The sequence below is a fragment of the Paramormyrops kingsleyae genome, chromosome 6 (genome assembly GCF_048594095.1).
Source record: "Paramormyrops kingsleyae isolate MSU_618 chromosome 6, PKINGS_0.4, whole genome shotgun sequence".
NCBI classification, from domain to species: Eukaryota; Metazoa; Chordata; class Actinopteri; order Osteoglossiformes; family Mormyridae; genus Paramormyrops; species Paramormyrops kingsleyae.
Genome location: NC_132802.1, coordinates 38,956,381 through 38,974,517, shown reverse-complemented (window position 1 = coordinate 38,974,517; position 18,137 = coordinate 38,956,381). Strand labels below are relative to the sequence as shown.

The window sequence follows — 18,137 nt, the reverse complement described above, 5'->3', positions numbered from 1 at the left end:
ATGGAAGCTGTGCGTGCTCTGTGCCGACAGTGTGGCATAGACCCCAAAGGCTCACGGATGGACCTGGTAACGAGACTTCAACAAGAAATGAAGAACAGAGCGAGTTATGATAAGGTGTTTTCACAGATCTGGGGAGCTTCTGGTAAGTTGTGTTCTATTACTGAGAGACCGTTTTTACAGACAGTTCTTAGTTTCATTACTTGGAATGGTTGCACTCTGATTTAGAGTTTCCTTAAACAGGTGGATGGGCTGTGGTCACCTGTCCTTGTGCTGTGGTGTATGGTGTTAAGTTCAACATAAGGGCTGAGAGCCCCCGGGACTTTGCTGACCTTTTATTGTCGATGAAACATTTTCCAAACATTGTATTATATGATTTTGCGAGAGGGTTGGCAACACATACCAACCTAAGAGATCCAGAATCATTACCCTTCAAACCTCATGGGGGTAGGTTACTTGAGCCTACTGAAGATAACATCAGATGTGCCACTACTGGACAGATAAAAGTGAGCTTGCCATGGCTAGTCACCAAGAAGCCAGTTCCTGATGAAAATGGCCACCCTATAACTGGATCGTCTGAGCATTATGCTCTTTATGATAGATTTCATGAGGCAAACTCAAAAGATGCCAGGGATGTCTTGCGAAAGGTGGAACTGGTCCCAGAGTTACGTGGTTGGATCAACAGCCCGTGTGCTGAACAGCTCTTTGCTGGAATGAGGAAAAACAATCATTTTCTCAACATGATGACTCCCTCATCGCATGTCTTTTTGATGCGAAATATTTTGTGTCACTACAACAATGCTAGAAATTCAAGAACCATAGAAAGCATGAAGAAGAGATTGGGCAAAGGAGTGGACATACAGTTAAATTCCAATGGTCAGACAGTTTTGGGTATGTATTCCACCCTCATTCTAAATTATTAGTGGTAATGTCATGTTTATGTCATGTTTATGTAATTTTGCTGTCCGGTGCCGTGAAGTTATATTTGTCTTTTAATTGTAGGTGATTCCTCATGTTTATTTTGCAATTTGAAAGATCATAAAGCTATAACTTACAAATCTGTCAGAAATGCTAGACAGCATAGCGTTGATGAGAAATGCATGCAGTACAACCGATTTAACTCATTCTAAATCATTTGGTTTAAAATGTGCTTTTTTGCAGCACCAGCTGAAGCACCAGCCGAACAAGCACAAACAACAACAGCAGCACCAGCTCATGGTATGACAACTGCAGCATCCCCTGGTATGAAGACAATATATATTTTTTGAGGGCCTGGTTGTACAACTTAATAAAAACCTTAACACATCCATGTTTTTTAGAATATGTATACTTATGTATGTTTGCAGTGGGTACTTGATCTGCAGCTAAATGTATACCAACCTTCAGCCACCCTAAGAAAGTGTTATATGCTTCATAAGATGGCTCAGTATCACAGAAATGTGGTGAAACACTTATTTGGTTAATATTTTCATGCATGGTCTGATATGTATGACAGGAGATCTACCAGTGTGCAGTGATGACTGCTGGGGACTACCACATCTGGAGCACACAAGTGCCCGATCGGAAATCAGAGACTCAGAGGTGCATGTTTTATGTTTTGTTCCTCCGTATTTGTTTGTTTGTTTATATATTGATTGACTCATTTGATTGATTGCCGCATGGGCTCTCTTAGTCGCAAATTTGGAAACCATTTAACAATTGGCAACCATTTCATGTAATACAGTTGTCATTGTTTATGGGTGTTATAACTTTTAACATCTAATGTATCGGTTATTATATTATTTATAACTTGGAAACAAACTATTCATTAATCAGTAATACAATTCCTTTTGTGTCATACTTTTTAAATATTTTCTGTGATGCCTCGTAGTGCATGGCATATAAGTGAAGTGATTAGTTGTCATTGACACACCACAGCACACAGTGCACAACAACAAAATGTGTACTCTGCATTTAACCTATATGACACCATGACATTGCAGAGGAGAGCAGTGCTTGGGGGTGGTACCTTGCTCAGGGTACTTCAGTGGCACCTTTCGATTACAAGTGCACTTCCCTATCCATTAGGCCACCACTGACCCTATTACAAACAGCAGCATAATTTAATGGAGTCAGATTAATTGGTCTTAGTGATCTGATCTGAAGGTGGGGATTAGGGTTGTAACGGTATGAGATTTTCACGGTATGATAATCGTCTCAGAAAATATCACGGTTTCGTGGTATACGGTATTAAACTATCATTATTATTAGTATAATCATCAGCTACAATGACCCTTAAATGAATAAAAAGAGATATGGTTTTTGGATGAACATGGTTTATTGTAACAAACTTTTTTTTAATGAAAATAAAAAAAACTTATGGAAGTATGAGTCTAACTTTTGGGGGAAAAATAAATAAAATAAAGCTGCGCATCTCCCATTTGAACAAAATAAGGAATAAGTTATTTCTCTTTATATTAGACAAGAATAAATCAAACTGTCCTTCCTCTTTAACAGCATATATGGGAGAGCAATATGTGCAGGGTCATGTTTGTTAATATTTTCCTGAGATTATCATAGCAGCATGCATTTCTTTGCTTTTTTTCAGGTCAGATTATGATGAAGAAATGTAAGCATGTTGAGATTTTCAGGGCTCAATCTTGACCGCTGAGGTGAGAGAATGTGTCCACTTGTACTAAACACCTATGAGTTTTCAGTTAGTGTATTTGATGATTATTCTTTTAAATAAAATTATAAAATGATCATTAAGTGTTCTCTTGAGAGTAGCTCTGGATATGTTCATGTGTTCACGTCTTCACATAGTGAATGAGACAGCAGACGCTTTAAAAACCATGACCATCATGCAGTGGCGGTTTTAGGCATGGGCGAACGGGGCAGCCGCCCGGGGCGGCACTTTTTCATGTCACGTGGGGGGCGGCACACGAACTTGGAGGAAAACAAAAATAATCTAAATAAAGCGTTTTTCTAGAGGATGGGCGAGCGGAGACGATAAGGGATGAAGTTGGGAGGGCGCCGGGAGGGATTCTATGGGGGGCGGCACACGAACCTGGAGGACAAAATAATCATCTGTGCCGCTGTGTGTGTGTGTGTGTGTGTGTGTGTGTGTGGGGGGGGGGGGGGGTAGTTGGTTAATGAGCAAGCGGCAGCCTTTTTGCGCTGTATATTCACAGACGCACATCGCGATTTAATTTGCTGCACAGCTATATTTTGATTTATTCATCCATCTATCTATCAAATCGGACATTTTACGTGGCATCTGAATTATACTGTAATTGACTCCAATTACATGACTGGATTCCGGGATTCCCTCTGCATCACAGAAATAATACGGCTTTAAGTTATAAATGGAACTTACCTTTATCTTCACGGAGGGATGGTGTTCGCGAATATGGGAGAACATGTTCGACGTATTTCCTCCTTTTGCGGCCACTGTTCGTCCACATTTCTTGCAAACTGGATATCCACCCCACGATCATTTTTCGGATACCCAAAATATTCCCATACTGCAGATTTTAATTTTTTTTTCGGCGGGAAATAGAGATTAGAATTTGCAGCCACTATCGGACATTTTCGCCGCTGTGCATTTATGGGTGGAGTCTAAGCAGTAAAGCGGAAAGAAGTTGCATATACACAGCAGCGCAGGTGAGATCTGGTTTCTTTTTTTTTTTTCCAAACCGCGGATAGGCAAATGTGCATGATATGATAATCGTACATGTCAATATCACAATAAACCGCCATACCGGTATACCGTTACAACCCTAGTGGGGATTGATACACCTTACAAAGTTGATGCTGTAATATTTATCACTCTGATGCATTGTTCTGACCCATATGCATATAAGCCTTTCAGTCTGACAAGCTGGTAGTATCATGACTGCCTTTTTCCAGGTCTGGTGCCCAACGTGATCAAATTGTTTTACACCTGTGCCCTCAGGTGGAGTCAACTCTATGTGATACCATTACAATATGTCATAGTTTTACAATAGTTGTGACAATATAATTTCTTTTAGGAAAATTCAATGTGTTGAAAGCACAGATGGTAGAGGAGGAGGAATGGGTTCCATCTCCATTGAACAGGTATTTATGTAGCTGATCTTACAGCTGAACCTGCTGTTTTTCTCTTTTTTTCTCTGTGCTTACTGTGCTGTACCCTACAAAAATGTGAAAACAATGAGCTTCATTTTAAGCAGTTGGAGTTGGAATGTAGAAGTCATGCTATTTTTGTCTGTTTTTGTTATATTACAGAACTATTGTAAAATAATATTTGCGTGCTTGTATGATTTCTTTCACAGATCCCCCTCGACGTCCTGGAGGATATCCTTTTAGAAGTAGTCCTGTTCGAGGGTGACAAAGCTTTTTTAAAGCTGTCACTTGTTTGTCACCTTTTTTTGGGACTTAGTCGGAAGGGAAACATTCCGTGCCCGAGCGCATTTTCAGTGGCTTGACAGTAGGTATAAAACATATTATGATATTTGAATACCCTTTGAGTTAGGATGTTTGTATTCCCATTAACAAGGGATTTTACTCTAATGAATCATTCTTAAATTTGAAACCTACAGGTGTAGTCCCATGGAAACTGTACAGTGCGGCCTATCAAGCACAATTCCGACGATTGTATCGCCTGGAATGCTGCCAGCACTGTCTAGAGACTTATAAGAACAGCTTACCAGGTATGCATACTGTGTAAGAATGTTGACAATTGTTGCTGAAGTCAGTGGTTGCAAAAAGAAAGTCACCAGAACAATTTATTGTGTGTCAGGTCCTGAATATTTTCTTGAAAGTATGCAATGAAAAACATTGTTGCTCTGTTTTGATACTAAGTATGCTTGCTTATTATTTATTGTCCCATAGGCTACATTGGGCGTGGAAGACGAGGGGAACTTCACACAGCCTGGGTTCTGCAGCGAGTTCTGCAAACACCTTACGGAAGACTTGGGTGTGTGAATGGGTGGGTGGGTCAGTGAGTGAGTGAGTGAATGGGTGGGTATGTAAGGAAAATAGCAAATTGGATGACTTTGGAATAAAAAAATAACAGCTACTATGCCTCTGTTTCCTTGTCTACACACAGACTACACACATGACCGAACCACATTTTAAGTTTTATCAGCTTTTCATTAAAAAGCACAGTGGCACCCAATTGTGATGAGTTACTGTATGTGGAAATGAGTGGCACCTCTGTATCATTTGTGAATAATTTGTCATCTCATATCGACATTAAATCATAAGTTTATTTAATTTTAATGTTGGCACAGAAATAAGTTACAGTGCCTTTGGAAATGCAATAAAATGCTCATTTGGAAAACGTTTAACTATCCTTTGTAATTGAGTAAAATTATGATAACTGAATACTTTTATAAGGCACTGTATACTTGATTGCAATGGGTTTTATTACTTTCCGGCTATATTAATACACCAATCAATATGTTAACCAATCATCACAGACAAGCATTACATCGATATCGGATTGAAACTATATTATGGCCATCCTACAGCTACATAAACAAGGGTAAATAGTCCTACTTTCACTGTCCTGGAGAGAGAGAGCGAGAGAGACAGAGATGTAAACATGTAAGCAGCAGCAGAATAAAATAGAAATATGATTTCAGAATGTTTTACTTACTGTATGCAAATGTCATTTTCGAGAAATGTTTGGCTCGCATTATCACCAAATTGATGACAATATCACCATTTACTACAAAACTTTGAACTCAATAATTAACAAAATAATATATAAGAAATAAATTGAGAAACTAAATTTCCTGTTACAGACAATTTATCTTAAAATAGTTTGATGTTCAGAATGCTCCTCACTCCACTTCACGCAACTTTAAAACACGCAAGGACCATGTTAGGCCAAAAGCTGAACAATGTTTGTGGGCAACACTCTTGATTTCCCCAGGAGATCTAGACATAGCATATATGCTCACCTAAAGGATTATTAGGAACACCTGTTCAATTTCTCATTAATGCAATTATCTAATCAACCAATCACATGGCAGTTGCTTCAATGCATTTAGGGGTGTGGTCCTGGTCAAGACAATCTCCTGAACTCCAAACTGAATGTCAGAATGGGAAAGAAAGGTGATTTAAGCAATTTTGAGCGTGGCATAGTTGTTGGTGCCAGACGGGCCGGTCTGAGTATTTCACAATCTGCTCAGTTACTGGGATTTTCACGCACAACCATTTCTAGGGTTTACAAAGAATGGTGTGCAAAGGGAAAAACATCCAGTATGCGGCAGTCCCGTTGGGCGAAAATGCCTTGTTGATGCTAGAGGTCAGAGGAGAATGGTCCGACTGATTCAAGCTGATAGAAGAGCAACTTTGGCTGAAATAACCACTCGTTACAACCGAGGTATGCAGCAAAGCATTTGTGAAGCCACAACACGCACAACCTTGAGGCGGATGGGCTACAACAGCAGAAGACCCCACCGGGTACCACTCATCTCCACTACAAATAGGAAAAAGAGGCTACAATTTGCACGAGCTCACCAAAATTGGACAGTTGAAGACTGGAAAAATGTTGCCTGGTCTGATGAGTCTCGATTTCTGTTGAGACATTCAAATGGTAGAGTCAGAATTTGGCGTAAACAGAATGAGAACATGGATCCATCATGCCTTGTTACCACTGTGCAGGCTGCTGGTGGTGGTGTAATGGTGTGGGGGATGTTTTCTTGGCACACTTTAGGCCCCTTAGTGCCAACTGGGCATCGTTTAAATGCCACGGCCTACCTGAGCATTGTTTCTGACCATGTCCATCCCTTTATGACCACCATGTACCCATCCTCTGATGGCTACTTCCAGCAGGATAATGCACCATGTCACAAAGCTCGAATCATTTCAAATTGATTTCTTGAACATGACAGTGAGTTCACTGTACTACAATGGCCCCAACAGTCACCAGATCTCAACCCAATAGAGCATCTTCGGGATGTGTTGGAACGGGAGCTTCGTGCCCTGGATGTGCATCCCACAAATCTCCATCAACTGCAAGATGCTATCCTATCAATATGGGCCAACATTTCTAAAGAATGCTTTCAGCACCTTGTTGAATCAATGCCACGTAGAATTAAGGCAGTTCTGAAGGCGAAAGGGGGTCAAACACCATATTAGTATGGTGTTCCTAATAATCCTTTAGGTGAGTGTATGTGTGTATGTGCACAATGAATGAATGGAATAAGCTGCTACAGTTACATTGAACCATGTGCTTGTGCTCATGTGCACAAGCACACACACACACACACACACACACGCCGATGGGCTTTAAAGTTTAACTTTAGGTTTGTGAAAGCAGACATAATTATTTCTGTCAGGACCTCGATGTGTATCCAAGCCCCAAAAACACACTAACTCAGGCGTTCACGCAACTTATCGCGAAAAACCAGACAGAAATAGACTTGAAAATTTTAAAGAAAAGACATTAGCGGTTTTTGTTAATGTTTAAAGGTATAAAAAAAACCTTTGCTGCCTTTCTTAAATGGCTAGAAAACATTGCCTCAACACTATTAAACACGGAATCCGCTGTTTGTAAACGGTCCGCATTTTACCCTCACCGCTAAAATAGTTGTGCTTGTTTCACACTTTCTCTTGTTTCGCTTGGGTATGCCTCTACTTAAATATTGTGTCTCTAGTTAAAAGTTTGGGACCTGTGTCTCATTCACATAGGCTTTCACATATGCAAATTGCCACCCCTCTTCTGGGCTAATGCCGTATGCTCATTTTGACAACGAATTGCCAGCGTTATTCGTTGATTTTTTTTGTCTAAAATGTTTATTATTCACATTGGTAGAAAAGTGCTTCAATACTTTAAAAAAAGGTCATGGTTTATTTGAAATAACTGGGCACTCCGTTTGTTGCTGCCATATTTTGAAATGGGTTGTCTAAGGAATCCTTATTCTTTGTTTGATGCCCCGGTTTCGGGTAAACATCCGCGACGGTTTATGACTACACCACATGGCCAAAGTGGCCTGCGAACGGACGATCACCCTGATAACAAAATACAACTAAATACATCTTTGTCAGGATGTGGGGCGGGGCAGGTCTATGACATTCGGGCTAAATGGGGGCAATAGCTTGGGGAGCCAGCCTATCTCAAAGCCTGTGGCCTGTTTGATTCTACCCCATGTTTCCTCCGTGTATGTCCGCTGTGATATGCTTAACAGACACGTTTGATGGCATTATTCTAACATAGCATGTTGCTAAATACCGCTCACTAGTTCCTACAGCTATTAAATGTATTTAAATGAAATCGGGGCATCTTGTTTAGAATAAAACTAAGAAAATACAGGAGATCGATCTTTCGCGTGTGTTGCTGCAGCCGCCATTTTGAAAGGCGCGTCTGCGTCACTGCGCATGCGCAAGCTTCGCATCCCATAAGGCAGTTATTTCGCCCGCATTGTTCAAACGGGTGGCACGCGCCTGGCCCTGCTCCTTGGATAATGGCAGCCTAGATCACGCTAGCTTTGTGCTACACTGACGGGACCCAGAGCCGCTATGGATGGATCTTCGCCTTTGGTGAAGTGTTTTTTTTTCTCTTTGACATTGAAATAAAACTGTTAAACTGATTACGGCTTTTTCTCATTTTTAAAAACTTGGGCTAAAGTAGTTGTGCTTGTTTCACACTTTCTCTTGTTTCGCTTGGGTATGCCTCTACTTAAATATTGTGTCTCTAGTTAAAAGTTTTGGACCTGTGTCTCATTCACATAGGCTTTCACATATGCAAATTGCCACCCCTCTTCTGGGCTAATGCCGTACGCTCATTTTGACAACGAATTACCAGCGTTATTCGTTGATTTTTTTTGTCTAAAATGTTTATTATTCACATTGGTAGAAAGAAAAGTGCTTCAATACTTTAAAAAAAAGGTCATGGTTTATTTGAAATAACTGGGCACTCCGTTTGTTGCTGCCATATTTTGAAATGGGTTGTCTAAGGAATCCTTATTCTTTGTTTGATGCCCCGGTTTCGGGTAAACATCCGCGACGGTTTATGACTACACCACATGGCCAAAGTGGCCTGCGAACGGACGATCACCCTGATAACAAAATACAACTAAATACATCTTTGTCAGGATGTGGGGGGGGGGAGAGGTCTATGACATTCGGGCTAAATGGGGGCAATAGCTTGGGGAGCCAGCCTATCTCAAAGCCTGTGGCCTGTTTGATTCTACCCCATGTTTCCTCCGTGTATGTCCGCTGTGATATGCTTAACAGACACGTTTGATGGCATTATTCTAACATAGCATGTTGCTAAATACCGCTCACTAGTTCCTACAGCTATTAAATGTATTTAAATGAAATCGGGGCATCTTGTTTAGAATAAAACTAAGAAAATACAGGAGATCGATCTTTCGCGTGTGTTGCTGCCGCCGCCATTTTGAAAGGCGCGTCTGCGTCACTGCGCATGCGCAAGCTTCGCATCCCATAAGGCAGTTATTTCGCCCGCATTGTTCAAACGGGTGGCACGCGCCTGGCCCTGCTCCTTGGATAATGGCAGCCTAGATCACGCTAGCTTTGTGCTACACTGACGGGACCCAGAGCCGCTATGGATGGATCTTCGTCTTTGGTGAAGTGTTTTTTTTTCTCTTTGACATTGAAATAAAACTGTTAAACTGATTACGGCTTTTTCTCATTTTTAAAAACTTGGGCTAAAGTAGTTGTGCTTGTTTCACACTTTCTCTTGTTTCGCTTGGGTATGCCTCTACTTAAATATTGTGTCTCTAGTTAAAAGTTTTGGACCTGTGTCTCATTCACATAGGCTTTCACATATGCAAATTGCCACCCCTCTTCTGGGCTAATGCCGTACGCTCATTTTGACAACGAATTACCAGCGTTATTCGTTGATTTTTTTTGTCTAAAATGTTTATTATTCACATTGGTAGAAAGAAAAGTGCTTCAATACTTTAAAAAAAAGGTCATGGTTTATTTGAAATAACTGGGCACTCCGTTTGTTGCTGCCATATTTTGAAATGGGTTGTCTAAGGAATCCTTATTCTTTGTTTGATGCCCCGGTTTCGGGTAAACATCCGCGACGGTTTATGACTACACCACATGGCCAAAGTGGCCTGCGAACGGACGATCACCCTGATAACAAAATACAACTAAATACATCTTTGTCAGGATGTGGGGGGGGAGAGGTCTATGACATTCGGGCTAAATGGGGGCAATAGCTTGGGGAGCCAGCCTATCTCAAAGCCTGTGGCCTGTTTGATTCTACCCCATGTTTCCTCCGTGTATGTCCGCTGTGATATGCTTAACAGACACGTTTGATGGCATTATTCTAACATAGCATGTTGCTAAATACCGCTCACTAGTTCCTACAGCTATTAAATGTATTTAAATGAAATCGGGGCATCTTGTTTAGAATAAAACTAAGAAAATACAGGAGATCGATCTTTCGCGTGTGTTGCTGCCGCCGCCATTTTGAAAGGCGCGTCTGCGTCACTGCGCATGCGCAAGCTTCGCATCCCATAAGGCAGTTATTTCGCCCGCATTGTTCAAACGGGTGGCACGCGCCTGGCCCTGCTCCTTGGATAATGGCAGCCTAGATCATGCTAGCTTTGTGCTACGCTGACGGGACCCAGAGCCGCTATGGATGGATCTTCGCCTTTGGTGAAGTGTTTTTTTTTCTCTTTGACATTGAAATAAAACTGTTAAACTGATTACGGCTTTTTCTCATTTTTAAAAACTTGGGCTAAAGTAGTTGTGCTTGTTTCACACTTTCTCTTGTTTCGCTTGGGTATGCCTCTACTTAAATATTGTGTCTCTAGTTAAAAGTTTTGGACCTGTGTCTCATTCACATAGGCTTTCACATATGCAAATTGCCACCCCTCTTCTGGGCTAATGCCGTACGCTCATTTTGACAACGAATTACCAGCGTTATTCGTTGATTTTTTTTGTCTAAAATGTTTATTATTCACATTGGTAGAAAAGTGCTTCAATACTTTAAAAAAAAGGTCATGGTTTATTTGAAATAACTGGGCACTCCGTTTGTTGCTGCCATATTTTGAAATGGGTTGTCTAAGGAATCCTTATTCTTTGTTTGATGCCCCGGTTTCGGGTAAACATCCGCGACGGTTTATGACTACACCACATGGCCAAAGTGGCCTGCGAACGGACGATCACCCTGATAACAAAATACAACTAAATACATCTTTGTCAGGATGTGGGGGGGGGGGAGGTCTATGACATTCGGGCTAAATGGGGGCAATAGCTTGGGGAGCCAGCCTATCTCAAAGCCTGTGGCCTGTTTGATTCTACCCCATGTTTCCTCCGTGTATGTCCGCTGTGATATGCTTAACAGACACGTTTGATGGCATTATTCTAACATAGCATGTTGCTAAATACCGCTCACTAGTTCCTACAGCTATTAAATGTATTTAAATGAAATCGGGGCATCTTGTTTAGAATAAAACTAAGAAAATACAGGAGATCGATCTTTCGCGTGTGTTGCTGCCGCCGCCATTTTGAAAGGCGCGTCTGCGTCACTGCGCATGCGCAAGCTTCGCATCCCATAAGGCAGTTATTTCGCCCGCATTGTTCAAACGGGTGGCACGCGCCTGGCCCTGCTCCTTGGATAATGGCAGCCTAGATCACGCTAGCTTTGTGCTACACTGACGGGACCCAGAGCCGCTATGGATGGATCTTCGCCTTTGGTGAAGTGTTTTTTTTCTCTTTGACATTGAAATAAAACTGTTAAACTGATTACGGCTTTTTCTCATTTTTAAAAACTTGGGCTAAAGTAGTTGTGCTTGTTTCACACTTTCTCTTGTTTCGCTTGGGTATGCCTCTACTTAAATATTGTGTCTCTAGTTAAAATTTCCGGACTTGAAATGCCCTTAGATTCAGAACATGAGAAGGGTAACACATTGAATAGACTAAAATGAAATTTGAATAAATAAATCATGTATATATGTTTTGTTTTAGGGCGTAACACTAGAAAACGCAGACGGTACGTTTTGCTGCTAGGTTGTTTCTCTTTTGTTTCAGGGACCGCAGGTCTGGGCCTTATGTCCTAAAAATTATATGACAATATTGCAAAATATTTATCACAAATGCATATGTAGAAAACAGACTACGACAGGTGCTTTTGAGTTTTTCTGATTATGATGACCGAATTGTTTTATTAAGAGTTATGGAGTATGTGACCGATATATTATTAAATTACACCAACAACCTCAATGGTATTTATGTAAAAATAGTATATTATGATTGTTAATTATGCAGATGTTTAGGCTATATTATGATGCTCAGGATACTCAAGTTAATGCTGATGATATGAATGCTCTATAAGATATTTTATCGATATCACAGCCTGATAACCTTACAAGCTGCATTACTTCTGCATGCATGTTATGTTGTTAGAATGAGCGTGCACCTCAGAGTAACAGTAAGTTTACACAATGTTTTATTGTTTATGTTTTAAAGCATCCAACGCATTTACAGGCCAGTCCTGATGCAACAAGGTTTTGCCTAGACGGTGTGTTCAGATGCCCATGCTGCACTTATGCAACTGACCAACAATTCAAATTTACAACACACATTCAGAGCCACGTGAGACATGCAGTACAGCATAGAGGTAATTCCTAATGATGTTTATTGGTCTATTGATTTTGGTGGTTTTAAAACATACACATGCTTAAATGTAGAATGCACTTCTTACAATCAAGATAGACAAAATGATGTGGAGTTCCTTAGTGGGAGTCCCTGAAGTCATGTGAATATTGGTAAGCTAATTTACCTATGTTTGTGTTTTGTTTGACACTGTAACTTTCTGATCAGCTACTCCTGACCTCACTCCCCCAGTCCCGTTCTGTGTATACCTTTCTTTTCTGTTGATAGCTTTGGTCTTCATGTTGCCGTCTTGCAGGTTTCTTCATCAGCAAATGCAACAATTATTGCAGACCCACAGGACACTTTCATTGTCTTTATTGCAGCCAAACAATAATACGCAAAGACCAGTTTAAACATCATGTATCCCAATGCATCAGTGAAACCAAGCCAACCACAACGGAAGCGCATCAGTCACCTCCCGCCTCTCCTGCTCCCTCCTTTACTGCTTCTGAAGCTGCATGTCCCCCTCCCCCAGTCCCCATCCTCCACCCCTCACTTTCTTCATGTTCCTCTGATCCTGGCTCCTCAGCAGCACCAGCACTACCACCCTCTCACCCAAAGAAAGCAGAAAACAGTGAAGTGTACTAGCTGTGGCCTAATCCTTAATAGACGGAACCTACGGATACATCTTCGAAGACGTCACACTCCCATCAAAATGGACATTACGGCACAGAACCACCTCAGTGCTCAGTGTGTTGATTACACAAATGGAGTGTTTGCAGTAGCAAAGTCTTTTATAGCACCCAGCACACCAGTACGTGTCATTAAAAGGACATGGGGTCCTGAACAAAAAACAATGTGTGAGCTGGATATCTGCAGAATTAATGCAGAGTTTGCAGAGAGGTCAAACCTTCGTCCATTTGAGTGCCACCACATTCAGTCCCTCGTGTACTGCCCTCCAGCCAGAATGGACACTCCATCACTTACAGAGGATGTTTTGCAGGTGATGGTACATGACAAGTGGTTTGGGGAAGACAAAAAGGAAAGGTGTTTGGTACGTCAGAGAGAAGCAAATGATGCAGGAGTCCCGTTGTCCTGTCTGGTGACTGTGTGTGGACCCCCCTACAAAAAGCACATTTCTGTATACGAGTCAACTATCTCCTATTACAGCCGGCTTGGCAGAGTGGTGGTAAGGTACAATTCTAAAATCATTTCATGGCATTGTCCTTGCGCGAACCCAAGGCAGTCATGCATACCTAAATATGTTGCCAAGTGGCATTTATTTGAAACAGACCAGGCACTCTTCAGAAAAACCAGAAGTGTGGAGGAGAACATCACAGAACATTTTCCAATTGACATGGAAAGTTTTGACCTAGAAGAAGGAGCTCCATACTCACCTGAAGGCAAAAATCTGTCGCGGATGGTTCAATACATTTTTCATAAGAAGAAACTGCCTGCGATTTTCCCCTCAGACGTGGTCAAGACCATTCATTTCCCTGTGCACTTCATACCATCAGAAACCTTTTGCTCAGAATGTTTAGAGCCCACTCCTCTAAGCGAACCTGTGCTGATTACATCTAAGGCTAAAATCCTAACAATCACTGATGTCATAGAAGGTATGTTCTCTCTTTATTTAAATATTTATTATCGATATTTTAACATTTCATTACTCACTACATGTACTGTAAATGTCAGTGTAGCCATGACTTCCACTATCAGCAGCTTAGCCTCCTTCCCAGCAATTCACACTTGTATGCTTACTGAGATAATTTCATACACTGGCTTTTAGTACTGTGCAAAGTATAGAGACATGTCACAGTGTAAAATGGTGAAAGATAAATGTGTAACATTTACTGGTGCTTGTGTCCATTAGGAATTTCAGTGTACAGAAAATGGTGCTACAGGTGTGGTATGGCATATCGATACCAGGAGTGGACTGATGGTGTCCACAATTTCGATGACCACACACTTCTGTCCATATACATGTGCCATTTTCTACGCAATACACTTCAGGTAGGAACCATGTTCTGTTGTTTTAATCATTTAAAACAATTACGAATACTTTATCAAAATAATATATTGTAAAGCCTTTAAATGTCATACATCAATTTCACAGACTCATCAGGCAGTAGGGAGTGCCATGGATGTGTTGGAGAAGACCTCTGGTAAAACCTATCCATCCAGGGAAAGGGTCCTGCAGGCTTATTTAAGCTTTGAAGCACTGTCAGACCTCGGTTACACATATGCTTGTGTATCGTGTGGTTATCATCCAGTATCTGTTGTGATGGACCTTCATGAGAAGGGCGTTTTTAGCATGCCTGGTAAGTGAACACATTTATTCATTTTCTTAGTCTTACATTGTTTCAAGCACCACATATCCAGCTATGACTGTTTGGAACATGCTTACTTAAGTCTTGCTTTCCTTAGTGAGCAGCATTGAGGAACCATCTCAGACTTTTGATGGAAAGGTAAGTGTTGAAAATTTCTGGGAGATGGTTTCCCTTGAAATGATCAGCCGTGGGTTGGTCCCAAGTAAGTACAGTCCGCACAATGTTCTAGGTGGGATGACAGTATTCTAGCATTTACTTTGTTTATCGTGGAATAATGTACTGTTATGTTAATAATATTTTCTAACATCATTTAAAGGCAACAAGTCAAACCCATTTGTCGTCCATCCCAGTTACCATAGTTGGGCTCCGTGGATTGGTCCTCACACAAGAGATAGGGATGTTGTACTCAACACTGAATACAAAGAAGTGTATTCTGCTTGTAGTGCAAAGGAGGAATCTGAGTTTAACCTCACAGAGGACCGACTGACTGATGAACTTCTTAAGCTCAAGGTACTGAACTTAAGTCAATTTTTGTCAGTTTTGTCAAAGATGTGTGTTTTTGAACCACGCCAGACCAACTATACTAATGTTCATTATAGATGGAAGCTGTGCGTGCTCTGTGCCGACAGTGTGGCATAGACCCCAAAGGCTCACGGATGGACCTGGTAACGAGACTGCAACAAGAAATGAAGAACAGAGCGAGTTATGATAAGGTGTTTTCACAGATCTGGGGAGCTTCTGGTAAGTTGTGTTCTATTACTGAGAGACCGTTTTTACAGACAGTTCTTAGTTTCATTACTTGGAATGGTTGCACTCTGATTTAGAGTTTCCTTAAACAGGTGGATGGGCTGTGGTCACCTGTCCTTGTGCTGTGGTGTATGGTGTTAAGTTCAACATAAGGGCTGAGAGCCCCCGGGACTTTGCTGACCTTTTATTGTCGATGAAACATTTTCCAAACATTGTATTATATGATTTTGCGAGAGGGTTGGCAACACATACCAACCTAAGAGATCCAGAATCATTACCCTTCAAACCTCATGGGGGTAGGTTACTTGAGCCTACTGAAGATAACATCAGATGTGCCACTACTGGACAGATAAAAGTGAGCTTGCCATGGCTAGTCACCAAGAAGCCAGTTCCTGATGAAAATGGCCACCCTATAACTGGATCGTCTGAGCATTATGCTCTTTATGATAGATTTCATGAGGCAAACTCAAAAGATGCCAGGGATGTCTTGCGAAAGGTGGAACTGGTCCCAGAGTTACGTGGTTGGATCAACAGCCCGTGTGCTGAACAGCTCTTTGCTGGAATGAGGAAAAACAATCATTTTCTCAACATGATGACTCCCTCATCGCATGTCTTTTTGATGCGAAATATTTTGTGTCACTACAACAATGCTAGAAATTCAAGAACCATAGAAAGCATGAAGAAGAGATTGGGCAAAGGAGTGGACATACAGTTAAATTCCAATGGTCAGACAGTTTTGGGTATGTATTCCACCCTCATTCTAAATTATTAGTGGTAATGTCATGTTTATGTCATGTTTATGTAATTTTGCTGTCCGGTGCCGTGAAGTTATATTTGTCTTTTAATTGTAGGTGATTCCTCATGTTTATTTTGCAATTTGAAAGATCATAAAGCTATAACTTACAAATCTGTCAGAAATGCTAGACAGCATAGCGTTGATGAGAAATGCATGCAGTACAACCGATTTAACTCATTCTAAATCATTTGGTTTAAAATGTGCTTTTTTGCAGCACCAGCTGAAGCACCAGCCGAACAAGCACAAACAACAACAGCAGCACCAGCTCATGGTATGACAACTGCAGCATCCCCTGGTATGAAGACAATATATATTTTTTGAGGGCCTGGTTGTACAACTTAATAAAAACCTTAACACATCCATGTTTTTTAGAATATGTATACTTATGTATGTTTGCAGTGGGTACTTGATCTGCAGCTAAATGTATACCAACCTTCAGCCACCCTAAGAAAGTGTTATATGCTTCATAAGATGGCTCAGTATCACAGAAATGTGGTGAAACACTTATTTGGTTAATATTTTCATGCATGGTCTGATATGTATGACAGGAGATCTACCAGTGTGCAGTGATGACTGCTGGGGACTACCACATCTGGAGCACACAAGTGCCCGATCGGAAATCAGAGACTCAGAGGTGCATGTTTTATGTTTTGTTCCTCCGTATTTGTTTGTTTGTTTATATATTGATTGACTCATTTGATTGATTGCCGCATGGGCTCTCTTAGTCGCAAATTTGGAAACCATTTAACAATTGGCAACCATTTCATGTAATACAGTTGTCATTGTTTATGGGTGTTATAACTTTTAACATCTAATGTATCGGTTATTATATTATTTATAACTTGGAAACAAACTATTCATTAATCAGTAATACAATTCCTTTTGTGTCATACTTTTTAAATATTTTCTGTGATGCCTCGTAGTGCATGGCATATAAGTGAAGTGATTAGTTGTCATTGACACACCACAGCACACAGTGCACAACAACAAAATGTGTACTCTGCATTTAACCTATATGACACCATGACATTGCAGAGGAGAGCAGTGCTTGGGGGTGGTACCTTGCTCAGGGTACTTCAGTGGCACCTTTCGATTACAAGTGCACTTCCCTATCCATTAGGCCACCACTGACCCTATTACAAACAGCAGCATAATTTAATGGAGTCAGATTAATTGGTCTTAGTGATCTGATCTGAAGGTGGGGATTAGGGTTGTAACGGTATGAGATTTTCACGGTATGATAATCGTCTCAGAAAATATCACGGTTTCGTGGTATACGGTATTAAACTATCATTATTATTAGTATAATCATCAGCTACAATGACCCTTAAATGAATAAAAAGAGATATGGTTTTTGGATGAACATGGTTTATTGTAACAAACTTTTTTTTAATGAAAATAAAAAAAACTTATGGAAGTATGAGTCTAACTTTTGGGGGAAAAATAAATAAAATAAAGCTGCGCATCTCCCATTTGAACAAAATAAGGAATAAGTTATTTCTCTTTATATTAGACAAGAATAAATCAAACTGTCCTTCCTCTTTAACAGCATATATGGGAGAGCAATATGTGCAGGGTCATGTTTGTTAATATTTTCCTGAGATTATCATAGCAGCATGCATTTCTTTGCTTTTTTTCAGGTCAGATTATGATGAAGAAATGTAAGCATGTTGAGATTTTCAGGGCTCAATCTTGACCGCTGAGGTGAGAGAATGTGTCCA

At 40.7% G+C, this 18,137-nt stretch overlaps 2 protein-coding genes and 1 long non-coding RNA gene across 10 annotated transcripts in view; all 3 read left to right on the top strand.

The window, feature by feature from the left end:
- LOC140591719 (HMG domain-containing protein 3-like) overlaps positions 1-13,625 on the top strand; it is a 15,867-nt gene extending 2,242 nt beyond the window's left edge. For 2 of the 5 annotated variants that reach the window (XR_011992030.1, XM_072713195.1), the window contains 5 exons: positions 1-142; positions 241-888; positions 1,159-1,239; positions 1,493-1,578; positions 2,585-2,665. Coding sequence is in view for 1 of the 5 variants with exons in the window: in XM_072713195.1 (XP_072569296.1) it covers positions 1-142; positions 241-888; positions 1,159-1,239; positions 1,493-1,578; positions 2,585-2,596 (969 nt within the window). In the remaining 4 variants the exon portion in view is untranslated. Of the gene's footprint in view, positions 889-1,158; positions 1,240-1,492; positions 1,579-2,584; positions 2,666-11,979; positions 12,074-12,417; positions 12,569-13,546 lie in introns of those variants that run through there. The other 3 variants (XR_011992031.1, XR_011992032.1, XR_011992029.1) reach the window with 3 other exon arrangements.
- On the top strand, positions 3,683-5,020 carry LOC140591794 (uncharacterized). Its single transcript, XR_011992095.1, has 4 exons — positions 3,683-4,074; positions 4,290-4,444; positions 4,557-4,667; positions 4,849-5,020. It is a non-coding gene; the product is annotated as an uncharacterized lncRNA (long non-coding RNA).
- LOC140591717 (HMG domain-containing protein 3-like) lies at positions 13,231-18,137 on the top strand. Of its 4 annotated transcripts, none has more exons than XR_011992024.1 (10): positions 13,231-14,159; positions 14,417-14,556; positions 14,660-14,864; positions 14,971-15,011; positions 15,190-15,383; positions 15,473-15,614; positions 16,275-16,360; positions 16,631-16,711; positions 16,965-17,050; positions 18,057-18,137. XR_011992024.1 is itself a non-coding variant. In XM_072713192.1 (9 exons), the coding sequence occupies exons 5-9, from the start codon at positions 15,473-15,475 to the stop codon at positions 18,066-18,068; spliced, it is 969 nt and encodes a 322-aa protein (XP_072569293.1). In that variant the 5' UTR covers positions 13,535-14,159; positions 14,417-14,556; positions 14,660-14,864; positions 14,971-15,383; the 3' UTR covers positions 18,069-18,137. The 4 variants fall into 4 exon arrangements, 1 of the variants encoding a protein (XP_072569293.1); XR_011992023.1 differs by having other exon boundaries at positions 15,713-16,360; XR_011992022.1 differs by having other exon boundaries at positions 15,473-16,360.

What these genes read in the sequence shown, in the direction of transcription:
- LOC140591717 (XM_072713192.1), top strand. Translation starts at nt 15,473, where the DNA reads ATGGAAGCTGTGCGTGCTCTGTGCCGACAGTGTGGCATAGACCCCAAA. An exon ending in ACAGATCTGGGGAGCTTCTG is followed by an intron (nt 15,615 to 15,712) that starts GTAAGTTGTGTT and finishes TTCCTTAAACAG; the next exon opens with GTGGATGGGCTGTGGTCACC. An exon ending in GACAACTGCAGCATCCCCTG is followed by an intron (nt 16,712 to 16,964) that starts GTATGAAGACAA and finishes TATGTATGACAG; the next exon opens with GAGATCTACCAGTGTGCAGT.